This window comes from Microtus oregoni, unplaced genomic scaffold, assembly GCF_018167655.1.
Source record: "Microtus oregoni isolate MIOR12 unplaced genomic scaffold, Mior012 000014F_ref0000157, whole genome shotgun sequence".
NCBI classification, from domain to species: Eukaryota; Metazoa; Chordata; class Mammalia; order Rodentia; family Cricetidae; genus Microtus; species Microtus oregoni.
The window spans coordinates 3,648,148-3,668,423 of record NW_024543073.1 but is presented as its reverse complement, the minus strand read 5'-3'; the positions used below and the strand labels follow the sequence as shown (position 1 = coordinate 3,668,423).

General features: G+C 41.9%; 2 protein-coding genes across 3 annotated transcripts in view; one reads left to right on the top strand and one right to left on the bottom strand.

Moving 5' to 3' along the window:
* Positions 1 to 10,175, top strand: part of Plpp1 (phospholipid phosphatase 1) — a 58,975-nt gene extending 48,800 nt beyond the window's left edge. For both annotated transcript variants that reach the window (XM_041663502.1, XM_041663503.1), the window contains exons 3-6: positions 1,008 to 1,288; positions 4,010 to 4,067; positions 8,788 to 8,964; positions 9,737 to 10,175. In XM_041663502.1, coding sequence (XP_041519436.1) covers positions 1,008 to 1,288; positions 4,010 to 4,067; positions 8,788 to 8,964; positions 9,737 to 9,859 — 639 coding nt within the window. In that variant the 3' untranslated portion in view covers positions 9,860 to 10,175. The remainder of the gene's footprint in view (positions 1 to 1,007; positions 1,289 to 4,009; positions 4,068 to 8,787; positions 8,965 to 9,736) is intronic.
* Mtrex (Mtr4 exosome RNA helicase) overlaps positions 9,444 to 20,276 on the bottom strand; it is a 58,312-nt gene continuing 47,479 nt past the window's right edge. Inside the window, exons 24-27 of the mRNA XM_041663501.1 lie at positions 20,143 to 20,199; positions 18,954 to 19,116; positions 11,316 to 11,420; positions 9,444 to 10,310 (exon numbers count right to left, since the gene is read on the bottom strand). Coding sequence (XP_041519435.1) covers positions 10,258 to 10,310; positions 11,316 to 11,420; positions 18,954 to 19,116; positions 20,143 to 20,199 — 378 coding nt within the window. The 3' untranslated portion in view covers positions 9,444 to 10,257. The remainder of the gene's footprint in view (positions 10,311 to 11,315; positions 11,421 to 18,953; positions 19,117 to 20,142; positions 20,200 to 20,276) is intronic.

Genomic DNA, 20,276 nt, shown 5'->3' with positions numbered 1-20,276 from the left:
AGAATGACTGGCAACGGATTTCTGAGATTCCACTAAGCGGTGGCCGTTATTTCTGCCACCTATGGCAATGCTGGCTCCGCAGACAACCCTTCCCTGTAAGACTGCTTAAGTTTAAGATGAGGTAGAGAAGCAAGCAGGTGTCTCAAGGGAAGCTTGGTTACAGAGCTCTCCACCTCCCTCCCACCCACAGGTTAGCACGCTTTCTGCTCCCTAAGTGTTTGTGTAGATAGCAGGCCCCCAGAATGTATCCTCTCGTCTTATGTAAGCAGCAAATTGCTAGTGTTTATAATGAAGCAGTCAGAATCTGGGTTGCTCAGGGCAGTGGTGGTGAACCCGTGAGGTTGTTCTGCCGTACGCTCGCTACACTGGCGTGCTCACCACCTAGACTGACACTGTAGCAGTCCACAGATGCTCATTGAAGACTTTAACTCCATTTTGTAAAACGGTGAAGAATAAGGGAGGAATCATCTGAAATCACCCCGGGAAGGAGGAGTCCAAGTATTTGTTTGGTCTCTTGGTAGGACTTTTTCAAGGCGTCTGGTTTTCTCTGAGTCTTCCAGAAGACTTAACTTGGAGACCGTGGGACTGAATTACTCTTTTTAGTATGATGGATATCTTTGACTCAAAGGAATGTTGAGAAAAAATGTAGACCAGTAGATTTTAAACATGGTTATATAAGATGTTCACTGGGGAGTTTGTATTTGAGTGAGCCACAGCTGTCTATGGGGATCTCTCACTGTAGCTGTGGAGCTCAGTTTATTTGAATACAGGAAAAGAAGCAGGGCTATTCCTTCACGTAGACTGCACACTGCTTTTGGCTCAGCCGTGGCCTTGGCAGTGGTGCCTACCGTCAGCCTGGGGCTGTGGTCACTTTACAATCAGATGTCTTAAACTGACTTTAAAGGGGGATTAGAACAAACATCATTTGCAGTTTAGCACTTGCTCTTCTGTTTGCTTGTTTAAAGGGCCTGCTTGTTGTTTTATCATCCTCTATTCCTCTTTTTCAGATGATTGCTGGAGAAAGTCTGTCTATTCACTTTAACGCCTTGCAATCAAATTCCTTTGTTGGCAATCACTATATAGCCACTATTTACAAAGCCATCGGAGCCTTTTTGTTTGGAGCTGCAGCTAGCCAGTCCCTGACTGACATTGCCAAGTATTCTATAGGCAGACTGCGTCCACACTTCTTGGCTGTTTGTGACCCTGATTGGTCAAAAATCAACTGCAGTGATGGTTATATCGAGAACTACATATGTCGAGGGAATGCAGAAAAAGTCAGAGAAGGCAGGTAAGTGTGTAGTCTCTGACACTTGTGTTACTTTGCTATTATCCATTGGCTACAAGGCTTTGATGACTTGGAAGAGGAGCTGACTGCCACTTTGATAAGAGAAGCTAGGGCGAGCAGAGGAGTGAAATCGTGAACTCCAAAGGTCAGTAACTTTTTCTAAAGGTACTGGCTCAGGGGCTGGAGAGATGGCTCAGAGGCCAAATTTTCTTCACTTACAGTCTTGAAGATTCACTGCACGATGAAAATGTCGTAAGTAAAATGTGTATTCAGTATATGCACCCAGCCTAAACATGTCACACAGTGACGTAGATTAGATTCAGTAGAGTTGGCTTTCCTTCTTGGTCATGTGGCTGGCTGGTAGCTGTGGCTAACCACTAGTGCCTAGGTTCAGAGTTCTGTACTCCGTATTGTATATTGGAAAGATCAGAAAAGTAGTTTTACTCAATGTGTGTTACTTTCATATTGTTGTGGAGTGAAACAAAGTTGTAACTTAAAGTCTGTATGCACTAACTGAGCAGCCCTTTAAAATAGCTGTACTGGTCTGTAATCCCTACACATGAGATCTGTCCACCCTAAATCAAGGTTTTGAAGAGTTCCATCGCATTAGGTTTTCACCTGAACTCATGGCAGCCCTTGGGTCAACTTTCTGTCCTTACAGTTTCATATTTTCTAGGATGTTGTATGTGAGATCACTCGATGAGGACCCCGATATATCTGCCTTCTTTTTTTTTAACATGTTTTTATTTGTCCATGTTCTTCTGGGAGTATTACAGATTGCTGATCCAGTCAACTGAAAGTTGACTGACGTTTAGGTTGTTTCAATTTGGGATTATGAAAATAAAGCTTCAGCTGGGCATAGTGGCGCACACCTTTAATCCCAGCTCTTGGGAAGCAGGTAGATCTCTGAGTTGAGGCCAGCCTGGTTTACATAGTGGATGCCAGGCCAAGCCAGCCAGGACTACACAGTGAGACCCTGTCTCAAAAAGTGAAATAAATAAAATGCTATCAACACTGTCTGCATGTATTATGCCTGTTGTTTTACTTGAATGAATACTTGGGAGTATATACCGTTACAGTTCCAGGGGCCCAGCCACCAAGTGTCACACTGGATGTAGCATTTTGCATCCTTCCCAGGAATGTGTGAGAGTCCTGGTTGTCATTTGTTTATTGGTCTTTCTTGTTTTGGCCATCCTACAGGGTTTCTGTATCTCAGTGGTTTTCATTTGCATTTTGTCCCTAAGTTGCTGGGTAACTTTCTGTGGCTATTGTCCTTTCAGCCTGTCATCTGGGCTTAGCTCTTGTTCTTGTTTTAAAAAAAAAACAACAAAAAAAGTGGGTCACTTGTGCTAATAAATGTCATTTTGGAGACAATTTCATGTTTTGACATTTTCTTCTCCAAATCTTGTTTGTTTTCTTTTTTCCTGATATTCCTTGAAGTATAGAAGCATCAACTTTTAAGAGCTTGTTTGTGTGTATGCACGGGGAGCTCAGAGGTTGGCATTGTGTCTGTCAGTTATGCCTCACCTTATGTTTGAGCCAGCGTCTCTGGAGTGTGCTGCGCTGATTCCTTAAGCCTGACTTGCAGAGAGTCCCAGTGAGCCTCCGGGTTACAGGGGTCAGGTCCTCACGGTCCAGTGGCAAGCACTGTTCGGTGTGAGCCATCTCCCCGAAGTTTCCATGAAACCCTGTGTTACGTCTGCTTTCCTAATTTGTGGTTTGGGGATCCTAATGATCTATACCAGCCTGTGTTTTATAAATCCATGTTTAAGCTTAGCTCTTACAGGAGGTCCAGCATTTGAATTTATTTTTGTGTATAAGGAAACTATTTTCCATTTTTTTCCAACAGACTATGCAGTTTCCAGAATTACTGACCAGTCCATCTTTGAGGGGAGCGGGTTGACACAGGACTTCTCTGTATAGCTGTCCTCGAACTCAGAGATCTGCCTGTCTCTGCAACACCACTGCCCAAAATAGTGAAAGCTAAATCACTATTTTCAATTTTACTAGGACTTTTGTTGAAATGTGGGTCTGCTGCTGAGTGCTCAGTCTGTTCCATTTATCCATGTTCCATCCATCCTCTCTCTGCCAGTATTATACTGCAGCCTTATAGTAGGTCTTAAAACGAGTCCCTTAATTCTTCATTCTAAAGCTTTCCTTGTCCATGGTAGGTCTTCGTGTCTCATTTGCTAGAATTTTCATTGAGTTTGCTTCAAATCTATATTTGGGGTGGTTTGTAATCTTTTTTTTTTTAAACTTATTTATTTTCTGAGTATCAGTGTTTTGCCTACGTGTATGTATGTGCACCAGCTTGTACCTGGTGCAGACGCCAGAGGGTGTCAGACCACTTGGAACTGGATTTACAGACAGTTGAGATTTCATCTGGGTGCTGGACTCGAACCTGGGTCATCTGAGAGAGCAGCAAGTGCTCTTAACTGCTGAGCCATCTCTTCAGCCCCCACAGCTTTTAATATTTAACGCCGGGTCTCCAAACTCACAAGGATGGTGTCATTCCATTTAGTGAGGTTTTTAGTTGCCAGTGATTATTTCCTTTCCCATCTCTTTCCACTTGCGACCTCCAGAGCCAAGGAGCTGCCAATCAAGAACAGTCTAGGACTGGGGAGTGGCTAAGCAGGCACAAGCAGCAAACAGAAAAGAGAACAAAGGGAGGGGGAAGCCTGTTTCCAGGAAATAAAATTAACATTTTCTCTTCTTTTCTCCTAGGTTGTCCTTCTACTCTGGCCACTCTTCGTTTTCTATGTACTGCATGCTGTTCACAGCAGTAAGTACTTCAGGTGGCAGGGGCAGCTGCTGCACATAGGTGTTTTCCTTCCCATGTGGCATGTAGCAAAAGTACACGTGCAGGAAGCCTGCTCCTGCCGTATGCTGACACTTTCGGGGTACAAAGCTGCTGTACTGTTTGGGCAGGGCCCTGGGCTTCATGATTTTCCTGCTACACTGTCCTGGGAGAAGTCTGATGAATGGAAGTGAAGGCAGTGTGGCTCCTGTTGGAGCAGGCGTGTCATCTTCCCAGTTTCTGAAGTGTTCCCAGAGACTTTGCACACTTGCACACTTGCCATATTCCAGGTTGGCACGGAGGAGTTAGAAAAGATGGACATGCACCCAGCTCGCTAAACCAGAGATGATGAGTACATAAGACAGGGAGTTAGTACACATTCTAGAAACCTGTGAAGTTCAGTGTGTGTGTGTGTAGATACACTATATAAAATGTGTGCACCACCACTGCCCCACTATATAGTTTTGGTTTTTTGAGACATGGTTTGTATAGTCTGGGCTCTCCTAGAACTAGTTCTGTAGATCAGGTTGGCCTCAAACTCAGTTTTTATATAACATTCTTTTGTACTTACTTAGGTTGCTTTTCCAGCATTTGGAGGGAAATCTTTACCCCCACAGATGAGCTAGAATTTTTTTAAAGCTTGTATTGTGTTTAATTAGTGTCTATGTGTGTGCTGTGGAGGCCAGAGGACAGCTGAAGTGTTCTTTTCCCCCATGTGGGTCACTGGGATTGAGCTCAGGTCAGTCTTGGTGGCAAGTGTCTTTACCTGCTGAGCCATTTTGATGGTCCTGTGTCAGTTTTCTTCCTAAGTTAATTTTTATATAGTTGTAATGCATACAAGTTTGCAGATTCCTGTTTTTCCCTATAACATAAATATTCAAAGATAAAAAATCTGATGGAGGTGGGCATTATATGGCTGTGATAGTCACATAGGTCTATAACCTAGCACTTGTGAGTGCTGGGCCAGCTTTAGCTATGTAAGGCCATCTCTGATGTGAATGTTGAGTGTACTCATAAAGTTAATTTGGTGTCAGAATTTATAATCTACTTTAAATTTTTTATTTGAAAAAAACTGTAAAAAAATGCAAATGTTATAACATTCAAGTCCACAACCTGAAGCCGGCTTTCTCTTACAACTCAGGAGCTTTGAAGAGACTCAAATCTTTCTGTAGCTATGCCATGAGGGTGACTCATTTCAGGGTAGAGACAGCACACAACACTGACATCCTCTGTTTATTAGGAAAAAACAGCACTTGTTCCAAAGGAACTAAATGTTTTGTTTTCTAACTAGGATTCTGAGGAAGGCTGGGCTGGCCAGAGCCTGGTCTACCTACCTTGTCTAGAGCACAAGGTTGTAGGCTGCCATGACGGGCTTTGGAAGTGTTCAGCCAGACCTGAGTGTCGGTGTCTCTGTCCTTGAAAGAGACCTACGATTCTGCTTCAGTTGCTATGAATGACTTGTATTTTACACTTTAGGAAAAAAACTCTTTCTTGTAATTTCCATGTAGGGAAAGTGGGGAATGACTGCTCCTCTAGAAGGAAGAGGCCTTGGAAGGGCTGCGGTCTGTGAGCTTTGCAATCTCTTGACAATCAAAGGCAATTACCTGAAACCTTGGAAGTCACACAGATGGAATTATCCTAAAGAGGGACTTAGTGGAAGGAGGCTAAGCTTGTCCTGTAGGATAACTTGACGATCTGTTCACAACAATAATGTGGTACCTGGGCCATTGTGAACCGTTTAGATGTAAGCATTTGACAGGAGTCTAGGGAAGTTAGTGAAGTGCCTGCCTGCAAGGATGACGACCTTAGTTCCAGCTGGGTGAGCTGACATGCATCTGTAATGGTAGCGCTGGGAGGCAGACAGGAAAGAGAATCTGTGCAGTGAATTTGTGAGCCCCAGGTTCAGTGAGAACCCTAACTCAGACACTGAGGCTCAGCGATGGCTAGCAGTTATCGACTGCTCTTCCAGAGGACCAGGGTTCAATTCCCAGCAGACCCATTCAGACCTCCAGGGGCACCAGGCATGCAGGCAAAACACACACAAAACACAAGTGGGAAGAAATAGAGGAAGACACCCAACATAGACTTCTGGCCTCAATATGGCACATACATGTACCCAAATTCTTAAACTCACATGTGTGCACTTAACATGTAAACACACAAAGAGAAAACAGGTAGATAGGTGTGTCATATATCAAAGCATTTCTGGAGAAAAGCAATCACTTATGGTTTCACTGACTTGACACAGTAGAAACATTTACTTGACTGGCATGTAGGCTTAGCTTTGACTTCTGCCCTGAACAAACAGTGTCTCCTGGCTTTCCTATTTATATACAACACAACCTCCCCCCTTCCACATTCCTGAGGCGGTGACTCATGTTGTTTCTCTGGGCATCTTGGCATTATAGGTCAGTCTCAGGTTTGGGTGGAGATACAGTCATTTAAAGTCTGAAGATTCCTGACAATTACCAATTAACTTCTAGTTAAAAATTTTTCCTAAAGCCCGTCCTTTGACTATTGTGCCTGGCAGGCAGCCCAGACCTGAGCTCAGTGCCAGAGAGGCAGCACCAGTACCAGAGCTGGAGGGGCCCCAGGCAGATCTGCTTTGCACTTGCTGTGACTCCCCTTGAATCTGGTTGGCCGCCCCCCCCCCCAAAAAAATCACATTTGTTTGACTGTCACAGTAGCCATGAGAGAGGACAACGAGAAATGTATCAGGTTTTTCATGGATCCATCTTACGGAGGTTTATTTACATCTCTCCTAGCAGCTGACCCCTCTCAGGTATAGACAGCTGCCTGTTTAAACCTATATTCCCTCACATAGCTCCTTCCTTGAAATCTGTAGTCATTGAGCACTGACCCTATACCACTTAATTAGCATTGTGCTTCTTAAAGATGTTTTTAGACTATGGAGGAGAAGGTGATGAATTCATGGCTCAAAGACGGAGCTCCATGAATGGCAGAGAAGCCTGAACTAATTATGCCTGTTTTATACTTTTCTCTTGACCAGACTCATTCTCAAATGTAGGTGAAACAATTTAGCTTGTTGGGCAAGTATTTGTGTTGATAGTGTTGTTCAGGGCTTGGGGATTTGGGTAAAAGGTAAAACAGATATTTAAACTTTAAAATCTATTTTTTTCCATTCTAAAAACGGCTCTCCCTGTTTTATGGTGTCAAACCTAGTCCCCACTACACACACATATTAGTCAGGTACCACTAAGCTACACATCCTTAGGCCCCAAATAACTGACCCCCTCGGCTCCAGTTTACAGTGGCAAGTGGGGAAACCTGCGAGACAGTTGCAATATTAATAAGGTCAGCATTGGACAAAACAGAAATAAACAAGCTGCAAAATGTTTTGCTTACCAGTTTATTTCCAGGTGAGATGATTTTATCATCTAATGGAGATTACTATATCATTTAGTGAAAACTAAATATAATTTTAGACTGTAGCCCTGACTGGCTATACCCTACTGTAGGCTAAGTGGTTGGGGTGCTATAATTGATGACATAGGGAGCTTTCACAAACAGAGTCAGGTTTCAGTGAGGACCCTCCTCTTGGCTGCAAACTACTGACTTCTGCTGTAGCCTTACAGGATGCAAGTGATCCTGGAGCTTTTGAGTCTCACCCAAGAGCACTGGTCCCATTTATGAAGGCTTTGCCTCCATGACCAAAAGGCCTGATCACCTCTTTGGGTGTTAGAATCTGAGGGCATGATCCTTGGTAATACAAGCAAGGGGAAAAATACCCAAATTGTGTCAAATGTTTAAAAAGCCCAAAGGCATGAATTTGGAAGGCATCTGCACTTTTGCCTGTAGGTGGATTGGGCAGCTTCTTCCACCATCTTCTCTAGGTGTAACTATTGGTTGGTCAAGGCCTCTTCTAAGGAATAAGAAGTTGCCTGTATAATCTACATTTCTTACAATAACTGCAGAGAGCTTGTCTCCCGATCTTTTTCTCCAACTTGATGGACACTTGGTCTTGCAGTAAGCAGGGAGGTTCACCAGCATTTTCTAGAATCTTACCTGAAGAGTGGCTTGATAGACACAGAACTGCTTTTTGGGATTCTGGTTGGTCACTAAGGCTAAAACTTGGCTTGCTGAGATCTTAAGTCACTGCACTCACTAGAGCAGCAGTTCTCAACACCTTTGGGGGTCCCCTAAGACTATTAGAAAACACAGTTGCTCTTGTTTGAGGATAGCAGAACTCTTGGGTAAACAGGTTAGCTAAGCAAACAGCCCTTAGATGAGCTAAGTAGGAAACAAGAGAAGTCTTGCCTAGAACAATGGCAAACTCTTGTCTGAATTCTAGTTTATCCCAAGACTAGGAACAAATGACAGCACTACACACTACCAGAATTTTAACTCAAACTCAAAGGAAGAACTACCGTGAAATCCTGTCTAGAGTCACACTGAGGCCCTGCTTCACACGTTGAAGGGCACGGAATAGCTAAATAGGCAATAAATTCTTCTAAATACAAGTTCTGGGGCAATATTTGTGGCAGTGTGTGTGTGTGTGTACGCGTGTGCGCGCGCGCACACACACACACACACTTTAAAGTAGTAACTTAGACAATGCTTGCCTAAAGTTCTATTTCCTATGTAAATATTCTGATAATCTAAATCTCTTTAGAGGTGTGGTGAGACTCAAGTTTTCTGTTTGCTTGTTAAATGAACTATTCTCCCCTTCCCCCTTTTCTATTAGCTTTATCTTCAAGCCAGGATGAAGGGAGACTGGGCAAGACTCTTACGCCCCACACTGCAGTTTGGTCTTGTTGCTTTATCCATATATGTGGGCCTTTCTCGAATTTCTGATTATAAACACCACTGGAGTGACGTGTTGGTCGGATTCATTCAAGGAGCTGTGGTTGCAATATTAGTTGTAAGTATACAGAACAGCAGCCTGCATGCTGACCCTGCTAAAATAAACATTTTGAAAAATCTGCAGTGAGAAACCTGACAAGGTAGAAAATGTGGCTCAATAATTCTGGGTAAGAATCCTGTTTTTTGTTTGTTTTGGTTTTTTGAGACAGGGTTTCTCTGTGTAGCCCTGGCTGTCCTGGAACTTGCTCTATAGTAGACCAGACTGGTCTTGAACTCACAGAGATCCACCTGCCTCCTGAGTGCTGGATTAAAGCCTTGTGCCACCTATATCACCACGCCTGGTAATGACTCCCAGCTTTAATAAAATCTTGCAGGATAGGTCAGACGGGTAAAAATTACTTCTTTGTGAAAGTTGTAAACTTCATAGTGCTTTTTCTGTCAAAAACAGAGTAAACAAGTTTCTTTTTGCATGAATTGAAAATGAATTCACGTAATGAGTTGCTTTTTTAAGTGTTGGTTAAACACTTTATTAAAGTGTTTATTTTGTTTATTATTTTATTTATAAATAAATATTTTATTTATTAAAAAGGAACTACATTTGGAAGAATTTTCTTCAAAAGATTTTTCTTTTAGCTACTTTTTTTTTTTTTTTGAGAGAGCAGCTCATTGTGTGGCCCTGGCTGTCCAGTGCTGGTATTGAAGGCATACACCACTACCACCAGCCTAGCCAGTTTTATCTTATGTTCCTAATTGCTTCCTGAAATCTTGTATATTTTTAGACTTATGTAAATTATTATATACCATTAAATATTCTGCCCTCTTCTATATAGGCTGTGTATGTATCAGATTTCTTCAAGATCAGACATTCTTACAAAGAAAGAAAAGAGGATGACTCACATACAACTCTACATGAAACCACCGCCACCACATACTCAAGCAATCGCCATCCTTGAAGGGTGTGGGGAACTGGCCAGCTTCTAAAGGAAACCGCTGGAGGCAGAAGGCGGGAGGATACATATTACTTTCTGGTGTATAGGCCATTACAAGACTGCTGCTATATACCTCTTGGATACACCCACTTTACCTGTGTATATAGTTACATTTAACACATGATTATCTAATAATCCGATTTAAAAATATCAAGCCTTCCACTAAGAACACTGCCCCACCTGTACATTTTTTAATTGAAAGATGCTATGTACAAATGTGTATGTTACATGCCTTCTTAGAATGAGATCCAATTTAAATACAATAAAATGCTTGAACCAACTCTTGAGATGGGAGAACCACTTGAACATGTGTAAGCTTTTGTAGTCAACTGTGATCAGACAGGTGGTGATTAATGATGAATCTATAAGTAGAGGCTGGCAGCAAATACAATATCCCTCTTGATTTTGGTGATTCCTAAGGGAAAAGAAAATAATGCTGAAACTTTCAAGACCATAAAAAACTCGTGTACTTTTTACAGCTCAGTCCTAACTAAACTGGTAGGAAAACAACCTGGAATATAAAAAGCTGTTAGCTTAAGAGACTTCAGAGCCATCTGAAGAACCTCAGGGGCAGTCTTTGCCTTTTCGACTGGCAACTGCATTGAGTGTGGTGTGTGTGTGTGAGTGGCTACTTAAGATGTCCCAAGTAGATGATCACAATCAAGCAGTTATCTTTATATCAGAAGACATGGGGAACTTTTATACCAAAGCAGGACAAGTATACATATTTTTAAACTGTTTACATTGGCTGCCTCTGTCAACAGCTTAAATACTCAGTATGCAATATAAGGTGATACAATACGTAAGAAATCACTAGCATGGACTGAGTTTCTGGCCTATCTTGTCTTGGCCAACATACATAGATGTGATGATAAAGCCATTTAGAAGTAGCATGCTTCCCAACTCTCCACCCCAGTTTACAGTCTGGCCACCCTTCCTGCATGCTCTCCCCATATGCTCCTAGCTACGCTGTAGACTTGGCCATTTCATTTCCCCCATTCCTTACTTGTACTCACTCTGCTCCAAGTAGAGCCTTGTGCTGTTGCTCAAACATTTTGAGCATATATAAAAGGCCTTAAATGTCATCTCTGTGGACATCTCAAGGCTATCTTTTCTACTTTATTCTGGCAGACTTAATGTCCGTTGACTTATTTAGCTCCCTCCTATTATAAGCTCCATTAATTGCACTTTTATGTTCACTCTTACAGTTCTTAAAACAATGTTGGACACATAGTATTTAATAAATATATATAAATGGGAATCTCTGTGCATAAAAAAATTCCCAAAAGTGTCCCATATAAACCTTTCAGTTTAGATGCCCCTCCACTGACAGACAGTCCAAGATACCTCAAAATGTCCTTTAAGTTATGCCAAAGGCCTAACTTACATAAATTATAAGGCTTATAAACTAGATTCTGACCTTCAGCAAATTTGTTCTCCAGCTCCGTGTTTCCAATGGCTTTTGCTGCTTGACACATCTGTCGAAGCAGTTCTTCCAGGCGCCTCATACAACGAATTATGCTGCCTGGACAGAAAAGGAATCAGTGAGTTACTTGTGAATAAACCAGGAAGAGTAAAACACTTGTCAAGATGCAAAGCAGGAGAACATGATTTGGCTGTCAGAGAAAAGGTTTAATTAACCCTCACCTTTGATTAATGGTAGTAAAAGACATAATCTGAGGATACACTGGCAGAGGTGGGTAAACCAAATGCCCTGGCTTCAAAGAGAGAACAACTTGAGGAAGGTTGCCAGTATGACAGCTTATTGGGCTGTAAGAATCATGAAGTCTCTGTCAGGAAGCAGGTCTATGGAGACAGTGCACAAGGGCCTAACAGAGCACCACCTCCCGGACCCTGGGGGAACCCTACTTAGAATTCTGGATACCACATGCACCAGCTATGGAGAGAACAGGGTTAGCATGTTTCATCAATGTTTTCTTTACAGAAGTAGCACAGAGAAAACAAGCCCTTCCCTTTAGATTGCAAGTCCAGGACAAGTATCTATCAAAGCTGAAACTGTAGACAGTGCTACTAGTTAGACTTGTGTAGGAAGAGACCTGACCTTTCTCCAAGTGTGACCAGACATTACAGTGGGATCTGGGGACTTCACTGTAATGTCTGGACTGCATTAGGAGCATCATTTATCTTAAGTGCAAGCTGTATGAAAGGCAACCACACTGATTCCTTGTGACACTGAACAGTTCATTATTATGAAAACTGATAAAATGTTAATCACTGCTCAGTATCAAGGATCCTTCTTACTGCTCGCACCCCCCCACCTCAGGTTCCAGTATGTCCAAGCAGGACACAATCCTAAGCAGAATGAAAATGGAAGCTAGGTTGGCGGTGCACAGCTTCAGTCCCTCCAGCACTCAAGGAGCTCTATGAATTTGAGGCCAGCCTAGTCTACATAACAAAACCATGTCTCCTAACGGTACTGGAATTCAAACTCCAGGACCTTCCATGAGAGCTCTACCACTGAGCTTCATCCCTAAGTCCCAATAAATATCATCTAAAATAAAAGAAGACAAGTATAGTCTATTTCTAATATAGTTTTTGTGATGTTACTTGGCTCCTGCTGAGAAAGCTCATTCAATGAGTCAAAGGTGAAAGGTAGTTAACTCTATGGATTACTCATTGCTGTGGTAAAAGACCCAGCTAAACTAAGGGAGGAAAGATTTATTTTGGCTTATGGCTTAGCAGTCCACCATGGAGAAGTCATACTAGGTGTGATAGAGGGAGCATGTAATATGTCATGACTTTGGTCCTGGGAACATGACTACAGCACCATGGGAATGAAGAAGACAAATACTGAAGAAACAAACAAAATAGTTGGGCTTGGGGTGGGGGACGCTATGCTCTCTCTGACGGAGGGCACCACTCTGTAATCTGGAAACGCAGTGCGTTTATTATGTAGAGGCAGGCAGTCTCTAGGGGAGCAGCATCAGGTTGCAGTCATCTGGGAAGAAGCTGTGTGCTAGTTTATTTTCTCCACACACTGCCCAAGCATTTATAAAAACATGTACCTGAGCTAGAGGAAGGCCTTGCCATTCCTCTGAGCTCACCTGGGGAAGAAGACTTTGCCATTTCTGTGAGACTGAGGCACTGGGATCCTTGACATGGCTGTGCCCATGTCAACAATAAGGATTCACTCAGGGCTTCCTCCACTCCCCACAAGCATGTTCCCATCTATGTGGATCTAAGTGGCAGGAGAGAGGGCAGGGAGGAGGGCCAGAATGAATCTCAACACCCTCTGGTCCCACAGGTCCTACAATTTGACAAAAGAGAAACAGCATCTGGGGACCAAATACATAAGCCTACAGAGTATATTTACACTCAAACCATAAAAATGCCAGAATAGGCAAACTCCACAAATACAGACATTAAAAACTAGATCAAGAATGGTAACTTCAGTCACATCTTTTAATCTCAAAAGCTTCCTTACATGTTGGAGGAGTAAACCATGCTTAGAAGACAGGATAAAGTCAGATTGATATGGCTGAGGAAAGCTGGTACTGTCCAACATCTCCTGGGCACTTGACTGTGCTATGCTTTGTGACGTTTTCATTAGGGCTTTACAATTCCTCGAGGCAAGCACTATTGTTATCCCTAGTCTGCAATGAGGTAAAGGAGAAAGTTCAGAGCTACATACACAAACTGACCAAGGTCAGAGACAGAATTCACGTCAGGCCAGAGGCTTGACTCACTGGGACAACAGGACTCATGCCTGTCACCCAAGTCTGAAGACCCAGATTTTTTCCAAGGAAGCCAAAGTGGAATGAAAACATTGAATACTGAAAGTTTTCCTGACCTCTCCATGCATGCCATAGCACACAAAGTATTTTGGAGAAAAAAAGTCATACTGTCTACTCAGATTAATTCACATAAAATGATTTAGCTGGGATTTTAAACGTACATTACATTTATAGGCCCTAAATTATAACTCAGTTATACCCTTAAATTTTATAAATACTTTATTAAGTTTTTGGCTTTAAACCTTTCCTAGGACTATTCCATGCTGGTAATATAAACAAACCAACAAATCTTCATTAATGTGCTTTAAGGAGCAGTTAAAAAGTCAGATAAAGGTTCTTCATTCTGCATGCTTGGCAGTCCTTAACAACAGTAATCTCACTGAAACAGCAGCACCGGAATTCTGCGACTATGAAGGACAATGACAGAGGGAAACTATCTTCCCTAGAGATGTGACTGAGAGTAAAGAAGACAATATAAACACTAAGAAAGCATGGGACAACAGCACCATACTCGTTAAATGCTGTCTCAAAATGCTAGTCTCAAAATGAGGCTACCCAAGAAAACAGGTACAACTGACAATTTGTCCAGGATCATTAACCCAGGTAAGTAATAATAAGCTCAGAACTATGTTTTAGCCACTGTTATGTTGGTAGTAGGATACATAGGCAAAAATTACAAGCAGTAAGGCTGGGGAAATGGCTCAGCAGTCAAGAGCACTGGCTATTCTTCCAGAGGACCCAGGTTCAATCCCCAGCCCCCACATGGCAGCTATTTGGGGAGGTGCGTGTCTGATGCCCTGTTCTGGCTTGCTCAGGTACTGTACACACATGGTGCCCATACATGTAGGCAAAACAAAAAGTAGAAATTTAAGCAGGTTTATCATGCTATGACAGCAGCAGAAAGGATACGATTTAGGAAGATGACAGAATTAAAGATGACCTTGGGAGTCAGAATGAGAAGGTGAACCGAAGGCTGATGGAAAGCTGGGCTGGAGTTGAGACAGATGCACAAGGAGAGCAATGAAGGTGAGGAAACTGAGTTCAGTCATGGAAGAATCTTAGATTATAAACTGGAAGCCTTGCACAGCTTAGTACTATTGTTGCTCTCATCTTGAACTTGGATGAGGAAGGCATAAAATGAACAGATGAGAATCTGTGAGCTCGATGAAGGACAAATACTCAGGTACTGGTCTACAAGAGGAAAACTAGAGCAAGTCTCAATGGTATCTGAAGGACAGTTACCTATGGTGAGACAGGGAGGCTAAAAACGTTCCAAATGAAAAGACTACAACACACGAAGCAAGCACACATAGGAAAAGCTAACCTCCAGTTCTTCCTCAACTCCAAGTGCAAGAATTACAGTTGCGCTCCACTTGGAGAGACAACTAACACTTCCATTCTAATAATGAAAGCATTCTCAATTTTTAAAATTAGGCCATAGCTATAAAAGCTAAAAGACAAAACAATGCCTTAATTCTAACTAGGCGCTACATAAAGAGATGATCACTGGATTATGCATACAATCCAAGGAAGTTTATATCTCCACCTTTCTTCCAAATCCCCTTCACTGCCCCAGACTTGTCAGCTGTCTGGTATACCAAAGAGTCGTACCAGGCCCCAGCTGATAGGGTTATCCAAGCTGTAAATGAAATGTAAATAACAGCCCTGCACATGAGCCCACAGCACAGCAGACTCATACACACTGGCTTTCTCTCGTGTTCTCAAGGTTAGGTAGGGATGCAGGCTCCACGCCCACCTCAGAAGGAAAGGAGAAATACACTCACTCAGAAGCTTCTAGAGAAACCAAAGGTGTGGGACAGATGAGGTAACGAGCACGCAGCCATGTTATTAAATGCAAACTATTAAAAAAATTGAACAAGGCAGTGGTTTCAATGGAAATGCACAGCACTTTGGAAAGGAACAGAAGTGGTTCACAGGCAATGTAGAATTGCTCAGTCATCCACTATATATGACACCAAAAGAGAGGTACTCTCTCACACTTGTTTTAAATAATTTCCAATGTATACCAAGAAATACAATCTAATGTTCTTTTACTATTTCAACAAATACAGGCAATGAATTTTAACCAGAATCTGCCAAAGTTAGCAGGAGCATTACAAATAAATTCAGACAGCATATAAAAACTAAAGTAAGAAAACACAACCAGGTCAGGGCGCTCACACATTGTTAGTTTTGGGACACAGCTTCAGGAGAACACTGAGGGAGGAGAACAGGGCACTGGGTACAGGCTGCATATCCAATGGCTCTGGGTATTGTCTCAGAGTCCTGGCAACAGATCACCAACTGTCCACAGCTCCAGCAGCAGAAGCTGCTCCCACAGGGTGAGTGGAGACTAATGTTGAGCAGTGAATTAGCTAACACCTTTCCAACCAACTGCAGTTCTATGCAGTTCAAGACTTGCCTCCCTCCCAGCAGTCTGCCTCATTAGTTAGAACCAGCTAGGTGACAAAGCTGCAAACATGGTCCTCATTCCCACACTATCACAAGTTGGTATTAACTAGTGCTGATATCTTTTCTTCCTCCTAGAAATTCAATTTTTGGTAGTCATTGCCTTTTCTTTTCCAAATAAGTATAAATATGCTGGCATAAATCCACTACTCTTAAGTACCCTCACTTGTACGGTTTGCAAGCACTGTCTTCTCAATGCCTTGGAAGAACCTACACTAGGTGAGAACTGACGTGCTCACTTGAATACTACACAAGTCAGGGGTTTTGGTATATTAGTGGCTGTGTAACAATCACATATCTAATTCTGAACATTTTAATCAGTTCCTCAAATATCCTGTTCTTATTAAGACATCATATCCAGCTCTGACTTCACAAGCTATGGCAACCATTCATTAGCTTTCTGTCTCTACAGACTATTTCAACATTTTTCATGCATAAAATCATCTGTCTCTTCTAACACATTTAAGACTCATCCATACTGTGACATAAATTAATTAGCACTTCTTTCTATAATAAAAACTTTCAAGATATGGGTAGGCACAATTGATTTACCTCTTATGAATACATAAACTACCTGCTTTTATAGAAGAGCATTTTCATATGTACTGCCTTGCTTGGAGGAAGGAACAAAACAAAATTATTCTCTTAAGGACAGAAAGCAGTTTCCATAGAGAGTATTTCTGCCTAAACTACAGCTTTCTACATCACCCTGCCTAATTGCTGCTGTTTGGTCCCACATACATCTTGTAACTATTATGCCAACTCCCTCTTGAAGGCAGAGAGGTTGCCTGCACCGTACTTAGCATAGTACTTGATCCCTACTAGAGTCTCAGGATTATTCATTAACTAAGTATCATGCACTGATTACTAAGTGACCTATTACTAAATTTGTACCACTGTTGAAACACAAACAATGCACATAAGTAAAATATTATTCAACTATTATCAGCAAAAGTCCTTTCTAACACAGAGAGAGTAACCTGTCCTAGGAAAGGGTAGACTGCCCTACAGTCACCATCGGGAGAACACGTACTGACCATTTGCCTCAAAAATCCTACGGCAGGTAGAAGGAAGTAACTTCAACACATAATTCATAAGGATCGCCCAATGCCAAATGCTTGCAGGACAATGGGAACAGCCAGTGTTTAAGTCCTAATAGATCTACCTGGGTGGGTGCACTGAAACACTAAGCATTAGCTCATATAGCCACTCAAATTTAGTTTGATAAACATCCTACTCATTTTTCAAGGCAATGGAAGTAAATATTTTAATTTTAAAAGTTCCTCAAATTGATCTCAATGTCTTCTTGCCTAAGACATCCCATGGCTATGATCACTAAGTGTTAACTGGCCCGGTTAATGTTTGAAGAGCTCTACAGCGAATGTTCGAGTTCATATGTAAAAACCCTGGCACTTCCTGTATAAGAAGAGTGTTGAGACTCTTTTTAGGAAGAGATTCTAAGGCTTTTGTTTGTGATACTGAAGACACACTGTCTGGTGGAGCAGAGGCTGATGTCGAGTGTCTTCCTTAACTGCTCTCCACCTCATGTTCTGACGCAGGCTCTGTCACTGAGCCCGGAGCTCACCTGGGCCTCTGAGCACCAGCGGCTCTTCTCTTTCCACTCCCTAGTGCTGGACCACAGATATGTGTTGCTGTGCCTGGCTTTTACATGGTGCAAGGGATCCAAACTCAGGTCTTTGTGTTTATGCAGCAAGCACTATCACTCATAAAACTACCTTTCCAAGGCCCTGGATTTAAAACAAAACAGCTCCCCCCCCCCCCCAAAAAAAAAAAACCCAACAACAAGAACAAACACCAACAAAGCAACTCAACTATATTCTATCTTATGCTCACTCCACTCTGAAGACAGGGCTCACCTGGCTGGCCTGGAACTCACAAAGATCTGCCTGCCTCTCCTGCTGAGTGCTGGGACTACAGGCATTTGCCACCAAACCTGGCTATTGTTTGTTTCTTAACTATTACTTTAAAACAAACAAACCCATCTCTGCTATGTCACTGTGACTTCTTGGAGAAGCAGGCGTTGCACACACACGAACACTTATATTAGTAATTCTTGCTGTTATTATGTAGTCAATGAGCAGTTTGATCCTTATCTTGCAAAAGCTAGGCAACAAAGTGGTGGTACCATTATTTCATTGCTTTGGTACCTCTGAAACACAAATTCTGTTGTACACTGACCTAGATTCCTGTGTGTTAAGGAAGGCTCACAAATCTGTTATGCTTCCTTCTTTTCACAGACTCTATTACTGCTACCTATTAGGAGCTATTAAAGCCCTCATCATCTTTGAGCATGAGTTTTCTGTGGGTAGAGATGATATGGAATATAGTAGGGTTTAAGAGATGAAGTTTCAACTTGATATGCCATGTTTGGTTGATATCCATGGGAGGCCTGCCCTTTTCTGAGTAGAAACGAAGGAGGAATAGATTGGGGGGGAGGGCAGAAGGGAGAAAGACTGGGAGGAAAGGAGGGAGGCAAAAGTGCAGTCGAGATATACAAATAACACTCATAAGCATAATAACATTTAAAAAAAGACAGAGGGGCTGGAGAGATGACTCAGCAGTTAAGAGCAATGTTTGCTCTTTCAAAAGTTCGAGTTCAATTCCCAGCTCTCAACCATCTGTAATAAGATCTGGAGCCCTCTCCTGGCCTGCAGGCATATGTGCAGACAGAATAGTGTATATATAACAAATAAATCTTTTTGATAGAAAAAAAAGAAAGAGAGAGAGAGAGAGAGAGAGAGAGAGAGAGAGAGAGATAAAGTTTGAAGTCACACTGCCATCACACTTCACTGGTAACATCATACACCTCATACCTTCAAAGACATCTGTCATTTTGCAGATATGAGCAAATGTGGCTCCAGTTGCCCAGGTATACACCACATCCATCAGGTGAGGCTTGAACGAGCTTAGGTAAGTGTCTTCATCAATCTCCAGTTTTGCTTCTGCTGAAACCTTTGCGATCCTTTTAGCACATTCCTTTTAAGAATAAAGGACAGGGTTAAAATTCTTTACCGAGTATCTTTCATATCACTAACGGTTTCCGAAGCCAGGATTCTACAAAATCACTTTCCTATTTGAGGAGAGCACAGGTCAGTGTTGTCTCTGTGAGTTGAACATCCTGCTTCTAAGCAGACACAGCACACATGCTCGCAAGTGATCACACAGCCAGGCCTCCTACTGCATCAGTCAGTGCTGGGACGTGCCCAGGAGATGCATAACCTCTATGCCAGATTACATTTATTACAAATCCTACAACTCACTATATTTACCCAACAGCAGCATCTGACTAATCTCTAATTGTCTTAAGAAGGAACAAAAGGCAGTTAAGAGGGCTTGTGGCTCTTCCAGAGAATCTGAGCTGGGTTTCCAGAATCCACACCAGGTAGTTATAGTCACTTTTAACTCCACCTACAGGAAATCCAATGCCCTCTTCTCTCTTCTGCGGATATGTGAACTCACACACCACCCCTCACATAACATACAATCAAAAAAATAATAAAATCAAATATTTAAAATCATTATTGAAAAATGAAAGCTAATAAATACTAGAACTAAATGTTATTTTTTAATACTGAGGAAAATGGTGGCTGGAAAGATGACTCAGTGTTAAGAGCACTGACTGCTCTTCCAAAGGACAATTCCTAGCACAAGCATAGTTCCAGGTTCAGAAAACCCACATATGACACCCTCTTCTGGCCTGCATGGGCACTGAACACATGTGGTTTCACAGAAATGCACATAGGCAAAATACCTGCATACATAAAATAAAAATAAAGAAAATCTAAAAAAAAAAAATACCATGGGTAATACTGAGGAAGAAAAATAAGTAATAGACAGTCAGAATACCTTATTCATATTACTTAGTTTTAAATCTGCAGTTATAAAAATCAAAAAAGTTAATAAAATATAATCAAATTGCACAACTGATATCAAGTGTATTTAATCTGTGCAGTGATACAATGCCATGATTAACCTGACAATCTTTTATAATCATTAGCTTACCTGCATTTGTCGAAGTGGTCCAGCCAACTGTTCTGTTAGTTTGGGCATCTCACTTGACTGTGATAAAGAAAAACAATATGAAATATGAAAACCTGAGCAAGTACTACTTGCTTGCTGAAATGAAGCAACACTTT